General features: G+C 36.6%; 1 protein-coding gene across 2 annotated transcripts in view; it reads right to left on the bottom strand.

The window, feature by feature from the left end:
- The window catches only part of DMD (dystrophin), a 907,831-nt gene that overhangs the window by 188,993 nt on the left and 697,970 nt on the right, over positions 1-20,868 (bottom strand). For both annotated transcript variants that reach the window (XM_059827200.1, XM_059827195.1), the window contains 3 exons: positions 12,965-13,137; positions 9,172-9,328; positions 447-567 (listed from right to left, as the gene is read on the bottom strand). In XM_059827200.1, the coding sequence (XP_059683183.1) occupies positions 447-567; positions 9,172-9,328; positions 12,965-13,137 (451 nt within the window). The remainder of the gene's footprint in view (positions 1-446; positions 568-9,171; positions 9,329-12,964; positions 13,138-20,868) is intronic.

Genomic DNA, 20,868 nt, shown 5'->3' on the forward strand with positions numbered 1-20,868 from the left:
TGCAAGGTGTAGCTAAAAGTCTATCAACGGTGTCCTGATTCAGCAAAATAGTTCTGCACGTACATAAATATCAATCATTGTGAATCTTTTGCTGCAGTTGAGTGGATTTGGAAGCTTCTGTAGTACTGAGACTACAAGTTGAATTTTAGGTTAAATTGCAGCTTTCAGATCTCAATTTGGCCTATAGTTATAGATAGGTCCTGAAGGTTTAAAGCCCGTTTCAAAATCTGCTTATAAATATGCATGTCTATTTAGTGCCACAGTGTTCAGAAGGATCGCTAAGGGTTTCTTTCATCTATATTTTTAGCTCAGTTTCTGAATACTGACATTCAGCTTGGAGTGTAAAAGGAATGCTTTCACAGCGGCTGGCAGAATTTATTTAATCATCGCTGATGAACACTGATCTTTCCAGCAATGTGTTATTACCCTGCTCTTTCTTCAGTTACCTCTTGGTTCTGGGTAGAGCTTCTCCAGTCCCTCCACAGGCTGCTCTGCTAAGAAGATTCGCACAGTCTCAAGCGCACTCCTGATAACAGGTTCTTTTGTTTTCAGCTCCCTCTTGAAAGTCTGAGAGATGAAACAAAATCATTGTAAGTGGATATATAACGAAATTCTGAGTGCTAGCCCTTGTTTTCGTCAATTTAAGAACAAAATTTCCAACAGCTTCCATGTGTGTATTACAAGTAGCTACAAAAAAAAAAAAAAAATGTAAAAGAGGGAATCAGCTTCTGCTTAACCTAAAATCGCATTATATTCAAAGGAGCAAATGTACTGCCAGCATGCTGCAAAGTACCCAAGGTTGCTGATCAAATTTTCACTGTGAAAGCGATCCCTTTTGTTGATTAACATTAGACCCAACTCCAAAACCAAGCTGCAAGGGGCAAGGCTTTGGCTGGCTCTGTACTGGACTACAGCAGCACAGTTTATGGTTCTTGAAAGCAAGATTTACCACAATGCGAAGGAAAATCCAATATGTCTCACAGATACCACTTTGCTACTACTGCTGGCAACTGTTATAAGGAGAGAAAAAAAAAGGACCTATGGATATTGACATATTAACCCATAACAATTAGTAACAAAGAAAATTCCAATATATTAAATCATAACACTTTCTTCTAGTAGTGGTGTAGATGCATCTCTTCCAAAATTACATGAACTGAGATTTCTGAAATGTAGACTCAAGGCCAAGCTGAAAATTCAAAAATACAATCTAGCCTAGATTTAGGCATGCATGAGTAAAAATTAAAGGGCAGAAAGTAGTCCTTATGAAAGGGTTAATTCCTAGTTGCTTTAATCAGAATATATTATCAATTTCCATATCTTCACGTTTAACAGTGCTCAGTGGTACATTGTGCTCCTTTTCAGATCAACTGTATTTCTCCCTTTCATCTCTTCCTTTCCTGTCATGCTTTTTGGCACCTGTCTCCTTTCTTGCCTTTTCTTCCTCTTTCCTATTTGCATTTTTCTTCCTCCAGCAACAGCTGCTTTTACTATTGCTGTTCTATTCCCTGCTTTTAAAATGACTATGAGTAAGATTCTCAAGGTTGGTGTTTGACGTTTTGGTAAGCTACTGAAAGTATACATATCTCAGTTGGTTTTTTTTTTTGTTAAAGAGAATTTAAGATTCTGAATCCAAATGTTCACCGCACAAAAATGCAGATGAAACCTGGCCTGCGGGTTGCACGTTGCGTTGGGTCTTTTGCATGTTGTGTTGAATTTACCTAAATGGTCCTTACCACTGTTTTATTTCAACATTTTCTTCTCTATTTATGAAACAATATTGAATGCATACTGTTTTCGAGTAGCATAGAAGTAAAACATGCAGATAATTATAGTGCAGTGTAACACAAAACACAGTACTGCAAAAAGGAGAGCCATGTGCCATGAGTGGAAAACAGTTATTTTACTCCAGGGATTAGAAAATTATTTTTACAACACAGGCATTATATAGGCTTCTTACATAATAAATTCACCAATTCAGTTAAATTAATTATTAAACAAAATTTGGGTTTCTATGCAAACTAATGAAAGATTATAAATTCAATATTTAAAAGTTCATTACACTTTGAATTATATTTGATATGAAATGATACGTACAGGAAATACCTAACAGAACTAATAATGAGAATCACATCTGCAGTTTATAATATGAGCACTCACATTCTTAATACATTTCAGGAAAGTAAACTTAAGGAAATGACTACATTATTCTACTATAAATATTTAAATAAACTTTTTATTAAGTGGTCAAGAACTGACCATAAGGTAATTGTGAATCAGGAAAACCCTTTAGCAAAGTGTGTTTTCTTGAAGGAAACAACAAGGTAAAAAGATGATAATTTTGTGTCACGGACATCAATGGGACTGGGATCCTTTCACAGAATATATATGCTATCATAAGGGAATCTATTGTTTGATTAATATCTGTGATAAATGTTTTAAACAATCATGTTGACCCTTAAGAACCACCACTGATTTTCAAAAATAGAGTACTGTATATTAACAAGTAAACTGCCATTGGACATTGCTCTGCATAATAACTGAGTGGGTTTATTCCAGGGTTAAAACTCTTTAACTTAGACATTTTTAGGTTTAGAAATTTTTGTAATTCATACTTGACTCTTGCATTAAGATAATGGAAAGAGGAAATGTAATAAGCTTTCTTCATGCCTCCAAATGAGGAAAACCTATTCCTTTAATTAGCCTTTGTGCTCACCTCACGTTACATCATCCTGTCCCACTAGAGCGTGGCATGTCTGCAGCTCAAGCAAGCAAGCACATAGCATAACTTAAAACTTTCCCCCACGGACTGTGTGCTTTGCTCTCATCTGATAGTGTTACAAGTGACATCAACAGTCATATTGTTTTTTAAACATTACAGTTGTATAACAGCTTAAAGATATAATATGCTTTATAAATGTCTCCAAAGACAAATTATTTCTCAGAAATGTCTATGCCCAAAACCAACATCCAAAACAGCAGGCACATGCACAAAGGTCTGTTCTGCCCACACACACCAAGAGCAGGAAGGAGTCACAGATATTTCAGGGGAACACAGAACTACACCAACTTACAGGATATTTAAAAGCTGGAAATGCCTTATAGCTATGTATTCGGCAATGAGTAGTACTGCTGTGTGGAGTGCTGCTGCTGTAGTCAGGTCAACCCTAGCTGTGTACATGTGCAAACAATGAGAAGGACGTAAAATACCTTCTTTCAGCTTGTACTGCTTTTGCATAAAACCATACGTACCAAATACACCTAGTGGCATTATATGTCCAGAAAGAGGGTTAAAGCCACATTTCTCCAATATTTCTTGTGCAACAGAACAAGGATAACATAATCAGGTATGCATACTGCATCTCATTAAGTGTGTGAACAGGAATCATTGTATCTGTCTTCTCAAAACAATAGAGAAATGCTAATGGGAACTTTCTGACTTTGTGTATTTTGCATTTAGTCACAAACAAAAAGAATCTCTTTCTCTTTTATTGAAGGAAAACAGTGAGCCAATGTGTTAAATGGTTTCTTTTCCAACTTTTCCATTCTGGATGTTGGAGCTGATAGATGCGATTATAGTTTGTAAATCCTGACTTTTAGAATAGCACACAGTATGGTGTTAAGATCGTTGCCTTCCCCAGTTTTGATCTGCAGACTTCTACTGAGTGAGTTAAAACATGTTTCAGTATAAGAAATTTAAAAAGGAGAGAATTAAAAAAAAATGAGATTGAAGCAGTAGCACAGAACAGCATGAAAAATAATGAATGCTCATTTCATACTATCCCATTCCAAAAAATGTTCTTACTGTATGAAGATTAAGCCAGCTTTTCTGATTAAAGTTCTGTTGTGAAATATGTACACACTACCAATAAAAATTGTAAGTAGCAATAAATGAAATTTTCTCTTCTTTTGAGAAAAAAAAAAAATCTATCTAGAGCCCTGACAAATACTTCTTTATAATAAGCAGACCATCACTGAAAGCAGAATTAGCCTAAATGAATGTCTAATTTACAGCTAATGATTTTAGGCTAATTTCATTGTATTCCTTAACTTCTTTCGCACTTTGTGGTGACTGTAGAGGAAATCGAATGTACATAACGTATGACCTGACAAAAACCCAAGTAAACTACTTTATTTAAGCATCTCTTTTTGTCATCAACACAACAGCAGTAATGGCATTCTGTCCAGCATTTTAATAATGCATATATTGATCAGCTTATCTCAGACCTCCACTACCTCCTCACGGGTGTCCTTAAATCATTTTAGATGGAGAAATAGAGATTGTTTAAATTGAAAGATGAAACTATGATGAGAAGAGACTTGCATTAGTAAAACTAACATTAATTTCTGTATTAGAAAAGCAGATATTTTTGCTTTTATTGAATTTTAAAAAGAAAGAGAACAATTAAATTAATTCAAGATGTTTCCCAACCAGAATATTTTTTAAAATCAGGATTTGACCTCAGTTTTAAAAAGTAGATATCAACTGTGCCACCAGTAAAGGTTAGTGTGTTGAAGGAGGAATTGTACTCCTTCTTAGGCACTGTTGCTATAGATTTCATGTGAAAGGGTTTCCAGGGAATTGTTAATAATTAACTTCTATATTCATAAATGCTATTTATGCTGTTAATACAAACACTACACAGAAGATGTGGCAACTCTTAAAAGAATGAAAGAAAAAGCAGGCTACAGCATGATGCTTAAGTTACTTAACTGAGATTAACAGTAACATGTACACAGTTATTAATACGGTTTCAATAAAACATTATGACACCTAGTATAGCAAAGAAAACTGTAACATAATTAAATAAAGTTTTGACAAACAGCAGTATTTTTTATCATTGACTAACACCCCCCCCCCCCCCCCAACACACATTCTAAGACTTTGGCATGGACACAATATCTTCAGATGCCAAAAATTGACAAAATGACCCACTATATATATTAGTTCAAACAAACAGCGATTATGTGGGTGTATTTGGAATAAATTCCAAGTTGCCTTGTCTAAAAAGCACCTCACATGTACAATGCAACAATGATTTTGACTGCATGGATATCTCTTATCTCAGTTGAGTTCAAGCTCTCCTCTGGCATAGATTAAAGCATTTGAAATTTTCATCTGAATCCTACTCTTAACATTTTTAAAGCCAATCTTGGCAATTAGGAGCATTCTAATGAGAAGAACCAACTTCTGTTAATCTTTGCTATGAGTGTCTGAGGTATTCCAGATGGTCTTCTAAACAATAGAGAGGTTAAATATGTTTGCTTTTCTTTAAATTACATCCTTAAGGGAAAAAAAATAAAATCAGCTTGTACCACTGCTTTAGGAAAAGGATTGAGGCATAACATCATGTTTGCACTCATCATGTCATTTCTCAAAAGTAATCAGTTAAACTGCTTATAAATAATGTTCCCCTGCTGAGGCTTTTTCTCTTCTCCAATGAAGAACTTACCTGGGTTCACTTCTGGCTTTACTTGGCAAAAACAATTCTTCACAGAAGGAAAGACATTGTACTAATATAGGAAGACCAAAGCTGGAAGTTTGGGTCATTTAAAAGATTGGTCAGATCAGGTAGAGACTTAGCTTGTTTATTGAAGACTGATTTCCAGAACTAACATTCAGGAGAACAAAATGAACAATCAGCAGATTCTTTCTCTCCAGACCAAAATTCAACTACTCTTTACTTTCTCATCCAACACTCCGAGAGCTAAGTTCTGCTCTTAAGCAGGGGCCTAAAACTCTTGAAAAAAACAGCTTTCCAGTACTGTGGTCCAGTCTTAAGCTAGATAGTTCTACACTTGTGGTGCAAGCCTTTTTAAAAGCATTTTTCTTATGTTCAGAAATGAGCTAAGCTGTTCATTCAGATACAGCCTTTGTATGTCTGCTTCTCTAAAAGAAACTTCTAGAGTAACAGAAAGTCCATAGTGTCTAGGGAAAAAAATACAATAGAAAAACTCAAAGCTGCAAACATACAGATTTTGTCAAAGACAACCTGAAGTTGACAGTTCTGCACGGATTGTTTTTCCCTCCTTCTCTTTAAGAGATCTTTGAAAAGCAGACAGGGTAACAAAATTTCAAGGATTATGTTTTGTTCTTCATTCCAAAGGATATTAGAATACCTACAGCTAGAAAGGCCTCACATTAAAAACAGAAGTGCTACAGAATGGGTAAAGGAAAGAAGCCATATTTCTAAAAGGAACTAAAATGTCCTAGCTTTGATACTAGACATGATAACCAAAGATTTGTGTCTGTATGTATCTGCATGTGGCAGATAAGATAATCAAAAAGGAGAAGTGAGGAGAGAAGTGAGAAGGAGATCTATTTTGTAAAGTCATTTTGCACCTATTCATGGTACCCTACTTTTATGCAACACTTCTCATCCCTAAAAGTTTAAACACTTCAGTTGATTGGTGGGTGACAGAGAGATCACTTAATCCATCACTGAAGTCTTGCCACCTTTATGATGAATTCTGGGAAACTTTTGAATAGCTTAGAGAGCAATATACAATACTAAAATTTTATAAGAAGCAATTTCAATTTCTTCAATCTAGGAGGAAAGGTAATATTTTCAAATGCTCAAATATTATTCAGATGACAGAAGTTTTGTTGTAACAATTTTACACAAATCCTCTAAGTCTTGCTTTGGTTCAAGAGTCATCTTTGGATAACGGGTTTGAGATAATGTCATGCTGAGTTAAAGGAACACATATATTGTTTCTTCCATCCTGATGTTTTGGATGGGCTTTAAAACTACTTTATGGAAGTAGCTGGCTATGGAACTAGCTACAGACAGCTGGCTAGAACAGACCTCAGGCATTTCATGTATCTTAACTTTCACAGAGGAAAATGTAAAAAAGGATGGTGGTGCTCCATAATATCATGGATGTTTTGGCCTCATTGTTTCTGTGATAATGCTTGAAGTCCCAAGTAAAATTTTGTGAGAAAGACACATCCTACATATCACCTCTCCAGAAGGAAGACCTAGGAAATGTGACCAAGCTGCCCCTTGCAGCAAAGCATTATACTATCTTAGAAAAGCATTGTGCACTGACAGCAAAATGGTTTTTGTTCATCTTTCTCTGGCTTTCTCAGCCATTAGGTAAAGATAGGCCCTTGAGAAACCATATTACCACTACCACCCATCAGTCTGCTACTGTAGACAAATGCATTTGCCTGTGCCAAAAGCCAAGCCTGGTTGTGTACGATATTTCCAGACTTTTCACAAAGTCAGGGTTCCCAATAACTTAAAGCAGCAGGATATGTCATGTTCTCTTTCCAAACTTGATCTTCTCACTATTTGTTCTCAAATGTGTCCTTCAGCATGAGGTAGGACAGTCTATTAGAACAAAATTTATAATACAGCTACCTGATGAATGGAGAAAACACAGGTATTCCAGATCTAATTTCATTTTATAGTACCGTTTCACATTTATCCATTAAGCAATAAAATCAGAGATTTAGGAATTTCAGAAACAATGACAAGTTTCACAAACTGAAAGTTACATATATGCAGCACAATGCTTTGAGAGGATGATCACTGGGTTTGGAGTATTCTCTTCTCATGGTATCAGGTTGTCTGACAATTTAAATTATTCAATAGAAAATACATTTGTTCAAAATAATTTTTTAGATGTCACACTGCAGTATACTTGGTCACCAAACTGGAGGGAGAAAACGTCCCCTAATGCCATTATTTTAACTAAAGATACATGTGGATGAAGGAGAGGAAAGCTAGAATACTACATTCAAGTAAATTCCAAGAAATGTCATAGTATATAGTGAAGAAATGTCATAGTATAAATACTTATATGGTTCATTCCAATCACTACATACATTTACCATTTAAACATGAAGGACAATTTCTTTATATCAGTAAGGTTTCTTGCCCTTGATCTTATACTCTTCTCTGTAAAAAAAAGAAAAAACAAACCCTGACACTGTATTCCCAACTTCCTACTGAATCAGGATCTGTCCTAGTGGGCTGAGGTCTGGTTTCTGTTATGAACATCTGTATTAACTGGTGCCTCCCAGATTAAGGTTTTCATCAGAAACTAACACAAAAGAACAGAAGTCTTTTCATAGGGTTAGACAGGATTTTATGGAGTTCATAAGAGATAGAATAGGATTTGCTGAAGTTGGGTATGCTATCCCAGCTACCTTTCACATGGTTCCCTATTCCTTCTCAGAACAACAGTTTCTCCCTATCTACTGCTTCATTCAGCAATTCTTCAGCTTTATTTTAGCAGGACACTGATTTCCTAATGGGTTTCTTTATGGCACCACTAAAAAAGCACCACTGAGGTACTAGAACAGTGATTTCACATTCAGACCTGAATAGGTTGCAATGGCATAGTAAATTAAAAGCTGTTTACCTGAAAGGAGATACTAGGTTAGCATCAGACAGGTGTGAACTTGATTCAACACAGGAAACATACTTAAAGCATACATTTACCACAAAAAAACCTGTGTGAATCTTTGTATGAAGAATTAGTCAGCAGTATTGTGTTATTTTGGGGGTTGTTCATTTGGTGGGTTTAAAAAAATCCAAAATCAATTTCCCATACAACTGTTGGATTTAGGTTCCTTTTTACCACAAAGTTTAGTGTAGAACAGTCCCCATATGATGCTCTGCTATTGCCTTTCCATAAGAATTCCCTGATGAAATTAGTATGAGCCATAGACAGTTACAGTCAGATATCACAATAGCTTCATGATGTACACAGGTGTGCGTTAGAGCTGATATCAGCTACTCTTTTCACAAATGTTCCCAAAAACCAATAGCAAAATAGGGTTTCAAAAAATTACACATGAAGTTTAAATGCCTGATCTAGAAAAATTTTCAGACCTACTTATTTAATCCTCAAATAATATGAAGTTAGTATTTGTTCTGGCCATGAAAACTAGCTGTCTGTGATAGGTTTATGAAAATGTGTCGCTTTTCAAAAAAGCCAAGCAGCTGGTAGTAAGCACTCCCTTCTCCAAAAGCCTGATTTTTTAAGCTGTGTATGAAAATTGTAGCTAGTACTCTCATGCAAGAAGTTCAGTTTTCATTCTCTCTAAAATGTGTTTTAAAGGGCATCTTACTTTTTCCAGCAAGGACTGTTTCGTGCACCACTAACCTGCAAAACAAAAAGCAATGACCAAAAGATCATTTTAAAAAAAAATCATACCTTATGAATATCATTCTGTTTCTGCACAGTGGGAAGATCTCCACCAATGGGTGCTTGCTGTTTTAATTCATCCTCCTTCAACTGCAGCCATGCCAAAAGTTCCTGAAGAGAGAGATGTAAACGCTTCCACTGGTCTGTACTGGCTTCCAAATGAGATCTGAAAGCATGTGTTAAATATAAGATATGTTCAGGCACAGTGAAAATAAAACCCAAATTGTACAATCTTATTTACGGAGAAAGATCCTAGTGTTTCATTAACTTAATGATTTTTAAATAGCTTCAGTAGCTTTGAATTAGATTCTGGCAACACTGATTTAAATTTGGTTCCACAGTTGTGGCCTGAAATGTCCGTTCTTTTCCCATCTCTTGTTTGTTTTTTTTTAGTTTTCCTCTTCAGCAGTGAGTAATAGCTGTGTTGAATTGTCAGTCTCCCTAAATGTGCACAAATAGTATGCAGGACTAGCATGAGAGTAACTTAGTCATCACTTAGGATTACCAAAAGATTAATTAACTAAAATGTAGAGAGTAGTATTCAACTCAGAGAAGAGCAAGCATTTCTCTAAAACACTACACAAACCATTCAAACTCACAAAAGATTCATGTGGTTGCTCACCTTTAAGATAAGAGAACCAATGCCATCCTTTCCCAGAAAAGTCATGAGGAAACTGTTAAAGCCAATAGAATCCCCTTACGCTACCCAAATGTCTGTGCCATTTGAACAGAGGTGTGAATGAAACTAATTGACTCACTGGAAAAATTAAAAGACAGAATACTACTTTGTGCAAACAAAGTTTTCACCATAAGGACATCATCTAAATATTTTCTCTGTGTATGTGTAAATGTGTTTTTCTAACACTGGGATCAAATATTGAGCTACTAACTTTCAGCAACTGTTTTCTGTAGAGAGAAAATATATGACTGATCAAATCTCCAATTTTGTTTATACCGTAGATAAAGCACACTAAAGTTTTGTCCTTCTAGACTTATGAATATGCTACTTTTTCATTGTTGATTGGGAGGAGATTCCTAATTCACTTCCAGGTAACATAAGAATTCCTCTTAGTAATTCAAACCAAAAGCAGTATTACATAACAGTAAAGTGATAAAATGTACTGGAAAATAAAGAGAGATTTTCTTTTATTTCATATTTTTTCTGTTTAACTTCCAGCTTTGTTTATATAACATTTATCATATTTTTCAGTGATTGCACATAAAATCATATATTTTCTGACAGCGAAAATTCTACTCCTATACCTCATATAGAATGGTCTATAAAGAAATGTGATAAATACAGATTCAGTGTGTTGCAGACCTTATTACTTAGTTTGGATACGGAAATTAGGAATTGCTGAAGGTAAGGACAGTTGTATTTCTTTGAAGTGCTCTATGGATCCTGTCTACTTTCTAGCCTCTTATACCAGGTAATTAGAGTGGCAAGGAAAGAGAAAGGAAAGGGACAGATTAGCCATAGGCTGACAGAAAGCTCAGCTGCTGTGGTATGTGAGCTGATGTCTCCCTTTCAAACTTAAAGGCTATGTGGGAGGGACACACATAGACCATGCTGCCTTTTGATCTCTTCTCTCACAGGGCAGCTGTGGGCTGGGGCAAAACTGCCTCATAGCAGGCACTGCTGGGCGAGGCCAGCCCTGCAGGCACAGAGGGCTGGGGAAGCCCCAGGATGCTTTTGAAAGCAGTGAGGGGGGAGAGAAGTGGGGATGTTGTATGGGGAGTTGCAGGAGGCAACAGCCAGAGCAAGGACCACAGGGCTTTTGGAGGGGACACAGTCAAGGAGCCAAGTTTCTGAGTCAGATTGACTCCTGCCTCCCATGTTTATCTCAGCAAATGCAAGCTTCCATCTCCTCTAGACAAGGCAGCAGCTGGAGGCAAACACTAGGGTCCTCACTTCTTCCCTGCTTCCCCAGGTCTGGCTTTACAGGGAAGTGCAAAAAGAGTGACCCAAAGCAGTTTTGTTACTGATGCTGTGCTCTGACCTTCCCCAGTTTGGTGAATGGTTTCCCTGAATCCATCTTGTTCTGCCCTTCTTTGAGCTTCAGGATTGTATGTTTATGTATGTGCATCCTAGTGTACATTATATGGACACACTCATATATTTATAACTGTCTTTATAAGAAAGAAAGTGCTTATTAGGATAAACTGCACTGACTTATCAGAATGAAAGAAAGGTAATAATGGAAATGAACTTGGCTTCTCTTGGTATCTACCACATATTTTATCTAATGGATTTAGAAAAGAATGCCCACCTAAGTCAAGTGACAGCACGGGTCTTCTGTTTCAGGAGTCTAAAACTTACACTAAATAAGGACACTTGTGGGACTGCTGCCTGGGGAACGTTTCATGTTTCTGCTCTTATATCTATTTTGCATAAGCATTGCTAGTTATAATGAAATCCATTCCATAGTGTGTGATGGAAAGAAATATAGCTCTAAGCAGACAGACTGAGAATAGCCTGTTCATTCAGTCTGGAGGCCAGCAACATTTCAAATGAATGTCTTAGAAGTTAAGAATTGTTTCTTATCCTAACCAAAAAGTTGTTGAACACCTTGAGCCTTTTATTGAAAGCAAGTATTTTAGAGAGGAGGTCTGTTGCTTTCAATGTTTAATGCAAGAAGTCACTGTGATATAACTAGGGTTACTATTTCTGACGTGATTAATGGTGACAATACATTGAACTGCAAAAACTGAAAGACAAAGTCCCATATATTTAATTACTGATATTTAGCCAACTGACTGTTTTCTTATCTCAAACCACTGCATTTGGGCAAGTTCATGGGTAAAAAAGAAAAAAAATCTCAGAGAAATGTTGAAGGGCTATATGGGTCTTCTTTTGCTCCTTGGAAAAAAAAGGAGGAATCTGTCTCTTTTTCTTTAGCTACTAATACCTTTTCAACCTCACATCCTTCATTTATTTTTAATGATTGATGTTATGAAGATGGGTTTTGTCTTTACACATACTGACCTCCCTCAGGGCCTGAGCTGAAAAAAGCTAATATTTCATATACTACTTAGAAAAATACTTCTGCCTTTTGCTGCCCTCTGAACTACCACCAACACACAGCAAGCAAGCAAATGAAAAATGCCTGAGACTGAATGCAAAAGAGCTGGGCTGCCTATTGTGAAAGTTGTATTTCTGAAGAGAAGCTTCCTGGACAATTTCTTTTGAAAAGCAATCTTCAGTCCATTGAAGCCTGTACCTCCACTTCATCGTTTGTAATACTACCATTTATTATAGTTTTCCTTACAATGAGACGTTTTTCCTCTCATGACACTGCCTATGGATTTCCTTTTACCCCTGGATTTTATTTGGTAATTCTGTCCACTCTCCAGACAACAGCTAAAATCTTAAATAATGTGTCTTTTCATTTGCAAGGCTATTCTTAGTTTTGCACTGGAAATAGCAGCCTTAGAAATAAAGCTTATCATAAATATAGGTTGTTTAATCACTTTCTTTCATGACTTATTGATAAGTCATACCCAGCTCTAGAAAAAAACCTACATTTAGAGGGCGTACAGTTTCTGTTTAAACATGCTAATCTCTCCTTCTGTAATTACAAAACCTCATCATATGCCTCAAATCCTAATCCCCTACTATCATTTTCACACCAAAAACCCTAATCATTCTTACAAAGTTAAGCCAACTTTCAAAATAGCACAAATCATTTCAAAATGGACAGAAACAGTGCTATCAGAAACAAAATTAAACCCTTTTACTGGCAAAACACAGCAGTCCACCTTACACACCAACTGTAGGCTTTTGCTTACGTTCAGATCCTACCTAATGTTTAGAGATTTCTTCCTAAGCTCACTCCATCTGAGGTTCATGTTATCCAGACGTCTCTGCAATAGGGCTGCATCCTCAGAGCCTTCCAGGGATCTCAGGATTTTCTGCCCGTTTTCATCCAGGCTGTGGAAGATGTCAGTATGAGCATCAATTTCCGCCTGTAGTTCCTACAGAAGCAACAGAAAACAATACGTGTGATTTCCTACAAAATCATAGAAACTATCATTTCTCAAAAGAGTAAAAACTCCTCAGTGTAACGCACAGAGTTAGCACAGATTTTGATTACTCCTTTTATGGCAATATCATGTACTGTATACACAGCCGTATTTCCCTTTCACGTGAAGGCCGTTTGCATTGAATAAAGCCTTTTTTTCCATACAGAGCATACGGAACAAAATTTAGAAAGTTAGAAGTCTAGCCTTCGACAGGCAGAAAAGCAAGGACAAGATATATATTTACTATGCTGATGAGGAAAGAAAAACCCCACCACAAAACCCTCAGGATCTCAGGTAAATCTGACCTTCACATGATATGTCTTCCTGTGCAACATTTTCAGTTTGAGCTGGGGACTGCAACACCGGTCCTGCTGCATGGCAATTCCAAGAAATCTACGCGTCTGCAGCAGCCGAGCTTTAAAATGCCAAGTTCACTTACATTCTGTTGACAGAACGCATTTCGGAGCACAGGCCTCAGCGGTCAATAGCAATAAACAGCCACTTTGTGCTATATCAAAACACTGGCCAGGGCCATGGCTGTAGGAGGGCCTGAGAATAGCAAGGACCTAGAATATGCAACTGGCAGCTCAAGTTGAACAGCCAACTTTTCTTATCACTTCGTAACTGCAGGCCAGCTCTACATTTCAAATTCATTTTCCCCCCTCATTTTTAGCACGGCTGTTTCTGCCAAAAGAACATTCTTTAGAGAGCTGCCTGGTACCAGCATTCCTGCCTGCCCACACACTCAATGCAGCCTTTGTACGTTGGCTGCCCTTCTCCAAGACGTTTGCATGCTGCAGCTCCACAAGCTCACAGATTTGTTTGCAGTGAACAGTGGTTGAATCAAGCTTTTTAAACAGAATAAAAATAAAAATAATCATTTAAACACATACATACATGAGCACACAAGTAGTCTGTATGTAGCCACATATGCACAAAAGTACTTTTACTTTCAAACAAAGAAATAAAGAAAATGACCTAGTGAATAAAGCTCTGCAGTTTCTCCTGGGACGCTTGGGCACTAAGATTTCTGGTGGTGGTTTCTTGCTGCCTGAAATGTGAGTGCTGGGGATGAAGTGTGAAAGGGGAAATAATTTATGGCATTTGAGAGCAAGATCCAGCGCTAGCTGAGCATCACAGATACCCCCCAATGGAAATTTGTTGTAATTTTCTTTAGAAAAATGACTTTGAAGGAGGGGAGCACACAACTTGCCTACTTGTGTTCCTAACTGAATTGGCTTTATTTGGTATTTTAAGTGCAATGTTAGCTGCACTGAATCATGAGTAGATTGTCCTTGTTCACCTACTGCTGTTCCAAATGTCATTTGCTGTCCTTTGCCGGATACCTATTTCTTGCACAATAACAACCAGCACTGTATTTGGAGCAATTTCAAGCAGGGCTAGGAATGCCTTTGGTACAATATAGGAGTTCTTATACAAGTATTTTACTTTATCTATGGTCATCTTAGCAGTAAAGTAGTTAGGAATGAGTTTGGAATACATCAGAGGTAATTCTGCAGAATGCAACTGTATTATAAATACTGTATTTATTTATTGATGTTAAATAGACAATTTAGATTTTTAAAAATGCCATTATTAAGGCACATAACCATGTATAATACTCCAGGTATGAATGCCCTCACTTGAAAATTTGTACTTTATTTCAAGTCTGAACGTTGCTAGCTTCAGCTTCCAGCTGCAATATTTTATTATTGTTTGCTTGACTGAAGAATACTCTATTACCAAATTTCTTTCCTTTCATGTATGCATTTGGAGGTTTTATTTAAGCTAGGTTAAGTATCACAAATTTGATATAAACAGCCAAACCAGTATGTAAGAAAGGATAAAGTTCACGGCAAAAAAGAATTATCATAAGCACTACCTGTTGCACAAAATGCTTAGTTTTTAGGGTGGTGATGGAAACAACTGCCTTTTCCTCAGCAAGAATATGTGCCATGAAATTTGTATGTTGAATAACTATTCACAGTAGGAAGCTGTCAAATCTGTGCCCCCTTGGTGTTTTACCACACATGCTCATAGCATTTTAGAACACAACATTTAAAAAAAACCCAAAAAACAACTTCTACATTTTCTTATTTTTAGAGAAAGTGTCTCGTAGTCTACATATTCCATGCTTTTCAGCTGACACATAGGTATTTCTGAAAATAAAATCAAGACATATCCTTTTTATTTCAGAATACTATATAGTATCACAATAAATCTGGACAGTTAGTTAAATGGGCAACAAACATGAAGAGTGAAGCACATATCAAAAGCTTAGTATTCAAGACATAGTTTTCCTTATTCCAAATTATTTGTGTAAACTGCAGATCTTCTAATGCTCCTGAAAGTAGTTTATTCCAGCTATGTGGGAAGCCTACGCTGACAAAGCAGCAAGACAACAACAGAGGTATTTACTCCATATGGCTGGTGCATTTCAGATCCTTTGTGACTCCTTCACATCCCAAGAGAAGCAGAGTACATATAAGAAGAAGATCTATACAGCTTTTATATATTTTCTGAAATAAGTAATTTCCATGTTTCAAAAATACAAGTGAAAGATCAATAGGAACTAGATTCTTTTTCTTGATAAGAATGAAGCAGGATCTATTTAATCTCATGAACTGCTAAGGTATTTGCAAAAGTATGCTATCATTACACATCATACCAAGAAGCAGAGAATATAGAATAATATAGACTATTTACTTCATTTTCATTTTTTCCAATGTGTTCAAACACATGGAGAAACTTCAGAGGATGAAAAATCAACCCTTGTATAATTCTACTGAGTTACAGCTGGATTTAAGTTGACTCTCTATGCTGCATTTTTGCTCTAGTGGTTACTACTGAGGCTGTGTGGGAATAGATTCCCTTAAAAAGAGCAGGCAGCAAAATGAAAAACAAATAATGAAAGAATTCATTGGCTACAGTAACTCATTAATGAGTGTTGGTTATTAGCCTAAGTTAATTTTCAAATCCATACCTTTAAGTAGTAACTTGTGATCAAAGAATGAGCTGAACTGCTTAGAAAGAACCGCAACCCCATCAAGGGCAGATTTGCCTAAGAGTTTCAGAGTGAAATCCTCCTTTATTATTAGTTAGATGATAAAAGTTACTGTATTATTTGTTCATGGAAACCTTTCTGACTAGCTATTATAGGTTTCTACACATTTAAAAATATGTATTTACATTATTATACTATATAGAATAGGTCTAGAACTAAGTCACAGAACTAAGAATGATAAAGAGATGAAATAAACTTGTCTTGAGGGGGACAACCTTCTTGGGCAAAACAGGATGAGGAAATTTGCTCTGGCCGTTTCGCTTTTGTCCTGAGCCCTTGAAACTTCTATGTATGATTTCAGGGGAGAAGTACACTAGGGCTGTAAGACAGCACACCCGATACTGCCATAGAGCTACGGGATGGATATAGTTCTCACTTGCCCAACTCAGTTCTACCCCTTGGAACTACTGCTAGCATTCTCCATAGGAGCACACATCCTCACTGCTCTAATCCTCTTGGTAGGTAAAAGAAATTCACCTGTGGCTCCACATGTTTTATTTTACACAGAGTCTTGTAAAACATAGCAGAGCCATTGCTGTGAACCCTAGTGTACTGAAAATCCTGTCAGCCTCCACATAGCAGAGATAGTCCCATAAGAATTCAATACAGTTTGAGATACTTTATCAGAAATGATTAAGCAGTGTCAATATCCTTCATATACCCCATGCAATATATAGGCATGACATATAAAGGACATGACGCATGGAAAAATCTACCATTATTTCGGCAATACATCAGAGAGCGATTGGTACGTTGGAACTAAAAGGAAGTCCTAGAAAGAAGGAATGAGTTACACTAGTGGGACTATACATGAGTCAGACTAAGACAAGGAAATTAATGCAGCACAGCTGACAAAACATTTATCTTTTATACAAGGTAGAAAGAAAATGAATTATATAATAATTTAAAGAAATTACAGTACTTACATCCCCCTCTGCAAATTCAGTTCTGGCCTCGAAATTGTGCTTTTCATTTCCAATAAAGCATTTAACATTTTCCAGGTACTGTACAAAGTTACTAATGAAATAAATGGCATTAATTCAGGTATGAGGGCACACGAAATTAAAGACAGCACCATCTGATTTAAGGAAATCAACATAGAGGGGAAAAAAATGATCTTCAGTGACAGTAATTAAAAAAATAAAGTCAGTCGGCATAGTTACATACATTTATTCAAAGCATCAGCAAGTAATACCTGTGTGGCTGTACATAGCTCAGAAGGACTATACAGTACTGTTTCTGTAATACTAACACTGAAATAGCTAGAAAAGCTATCATAAAATTACTCAAGACAAAGATCCTACACCTCTATAATCCCTCTCCATCTATGTAGTTAGCTGAACTAATTGTCCCCTTCATATTTATATTAACAGAGCATATTATGTTTCCCCTAAATAATTTCTGAAAAAAAACCCCAGCTAAACATTTTAAATAGCTTAAATTAATAGCATATTTACTTAAAACTTTTATACTGTACAGACAGTATGAATGATGTAATCCTTTTTCCATTTTCCTTTTTTCCCTGTTTTCCTACCTTCCTTTTTTCTTCCTTTCCCTTTAGCTTTTCTCTTCCTTTCTTGCCTCCTTTCTTTTCCTCCTCTTTCTATTTTCCTTCCTCTTTCTTTTCTTTCTGTTCCCTCTTTTCCTTCCTCTTTCATTCTTTTCTCCCTTCTTCTTTCTTTTCCTTTCTTCCTTTTCTAGTTTTTTTCTTCCCTTCTTCCCTTCCTGTCTTTTCCTCTTTCCTCCTTTCTCTATTTTTCTTTTTTCTTTTTCTTTCTCTTTTTCTTTTCCTTCTTTTTCCTCTTTTTTCCTTTTCTTCTTCTTTCTTTTCCTTTCCTGCCTCTTTCTTCTACTTTTCTCCCTTCCATTCCTCTCTTTTCCCTCCCCTTCCCTTCCTTTCCTTCCTTCCTCTCTTTAAAATACAACCTTCTGAGAGTAAAAAAAAACACCCCTTATTTTTATGTTCTTTTGTGGTGATCCTAAAACCCCTCAATAATGTGGGTTTCTTTCTGCTTTTATTTTGCATTTTCATAATTTCAGGTGCCTGGAGAAGGCAGAACTTACTTACAAACTTGTTTCATATGAGTATTTTTTTTTGTTCTAACAATACCACTGAGCAACACACATCTATAAAGAATAGGTCTCTGCTGTATAGACTTGAAGGGGATAGAGTAGCTCTTAAGGCTCGGCATAGTCCATTTATTTTTACCAACAGGGAGTTCAGCTGGTATAACCAAAAAAAGGTTCACCCTTCAAAGTTTTTTTTGTAACCCCTTATGTCTTCTACAGATATAGGAACTGGAGTAACTGTCTGTATTTTGCAACTCTGTCCAGCACAGCTTAGGGACCAGATTTCAAATTAAACATCCTACTTGCTTTTATTTAATCACATCTAAATTCCTGCAAATCTCTGATTCTGCCTAAAGCATTAAACTCTGTGTGAGGGATCAGAGATTCTGAGATACTATTTTTTTATGCCCCTGCACACTCCAGCAGCCTTTGGAGGCACAAAGACCCATGCACGTGGCACCTCTTTCAGGATCATGGCTTATTCTTCCGTCTGCTAGGTAGAGGAATGGTTTTGTGGGTGATATAGTTCTGGAGATGTTGAATTAATGGCTACAGCACAGCAAGTCCAATGCATTTTAAACACATGAGAGGTAGACTCAGTGCAAGATGATCTTGATCTATTTCTTTTGTTTCTGGCAATAGAAGGTTAGTTTGCACTACTCTTTATGACAGTCTGCCCTTGTGAGCTAGTCATTATCTTCAAAGTATTTGAACATAAAGAAACGTATTTTTTTTTAAACAAAAGAAATCACCTGTTCTAGATTGAAAATACTGTGATTTAGATTAAAGTGGAACAAAATACTGAAGTATTTTTTCTGCTTTGCAAGACATTACTGGTCCAGCAGGAGTTCCCTCTTTTAAATGTCATAGTACTTCTGAGAACTGGTTGTTGCATTTTTTGTTTGGTTTTTTTCCCCCACTTTTTTTTTTTCCCCCAGATCAAACTACAACTAATTAAGATAAGATTTTGGGACCTATTTTGTTTCCAAACAATCTAACAGTGAGAATCTAACAGTGATGAGTATAACATTTTGTTATCATATAGGTCACCTTAGCTAATACAACCATGTTCTGTTGCAATGAACGAAGTGGAAAAGAAGCTCTCAGTCCCTCCATCAAGCTTTTACATAATTTGTTCTCCCAGTCCATAAGCAGAACTTTTATTGGCTCTTAGAATGAGAGCATTTACTGAGCAATTTACATGATGATAAAGACTTCTCAAATGAGATTTAAAATGTAATTAAAGGGCAGACTTATTGAGTTAAAAGCATTGTTGTGAAATGGCTATACATCATCATGCCATGAAGCCTCCTATTCAGCTAGCCTATGGCATGACCCCAATTCCAGTCTGGTATGATTACATCTCTGAGTTTCATGCTAATGACTTGATTAAAAAGAAAGATAAAAAGGTCTTTTCTATTGGGAAGATAAGTTTATGAATATCATTAAGGGATTTCTAGGTTCCCAACGTATTTTTCAAGATAAGAGTTAGTCCTCTAAGAGAGAATCAAATGTTGATGAGTGGAAGCTAGAAGTATAGTTTTGCTCTGCAGAAAACAATCTGTGTAAGTTGAATCTATGACTGTTATGGTTTTAAATTCTACAAGGCCCAGAATTAAGAAGGGACCAAAATTCACATTTGAAAGTTTCTTTCATCTAAAAGAAGATACAAAAGCTTTATTTAGCAAATTGGGCCCTGTCTTCAGAAAAGATTATCTTTACAAACAGGCAAAACAACCTTCAATTTAGGTTATTTTCAGGTTGCAAGAGATTACATGGCGCATCTAAGAATGTAGTCATCTCTTGCTGACAGACAGTAACTGTGAAAACATGGTGTGGGCTTCTTCATTTCATTAACAGTGAGCTGCCTCAGCTATGGAGTAGTAACTCCTAAGAGCACCAACTCAATCATTTGAACATATGCTCAAGTCTTTATTGTGCAGATCCTCATTCACAGGACTGGCTTTTCAGACATAGCACAAGGCTTTATATTTCTCCCTTGTTCATAGGGAAATAATCAAACAATTTTTTGAGACCTCTAGCAATTAATATATATTCAATTATAATTAAGTATAAATTATTGCATAATTCAATGTGTTTTGGGGGACTTTATGGATTTCTTGGTGTGTTTCTTGAAGACTGAGAAAAACCCTGAATGACTACTTTAATTTACATGTAATGAAAATACAAACAAATAGATAAGAGATATCCGGGGAACTACAGGCCTGTATCCAGGGAACTATAGGCCTCTATCCAGGGAACTACAGGCCTGTCAGCCTGACCTCGGTGCCAGGGAAGATTATGGAGAGGTTCATCTTGAGGGCTCTCACAGGGCACACGCAGGACAACCAAGGGTTCAGGCCCAGCCAGCACAGGTTCATGGAAGGCAGGTCCTGCTTGACCAACCTGATCTCCTTCTATGACCAGGTGACCCGCCTAGTGGATGAGGGAAAGGCTGTCGACGTTGTCTACCTGGACTTTAGTAAAGCCTTCGACACTGTTCCCCACAGTATTCTCCTGGAGAAACTGGAGGCTTGTGGCTTGGACAA

This window comes from Gavia stellata, chromosome 1 (genome assembly GCF_030936135.1).
Source record: "Gavia stellata isolate bGavSte3 chromosome 1, bGavSte3.hap2, whole genome shotgun sequence".
NCBI classification, from domain to species: Eukaryota; Metazoa; Chordata; class Aves; order Gaviiformes; family Gaviidae; genus Gavia; species Gavia stellata.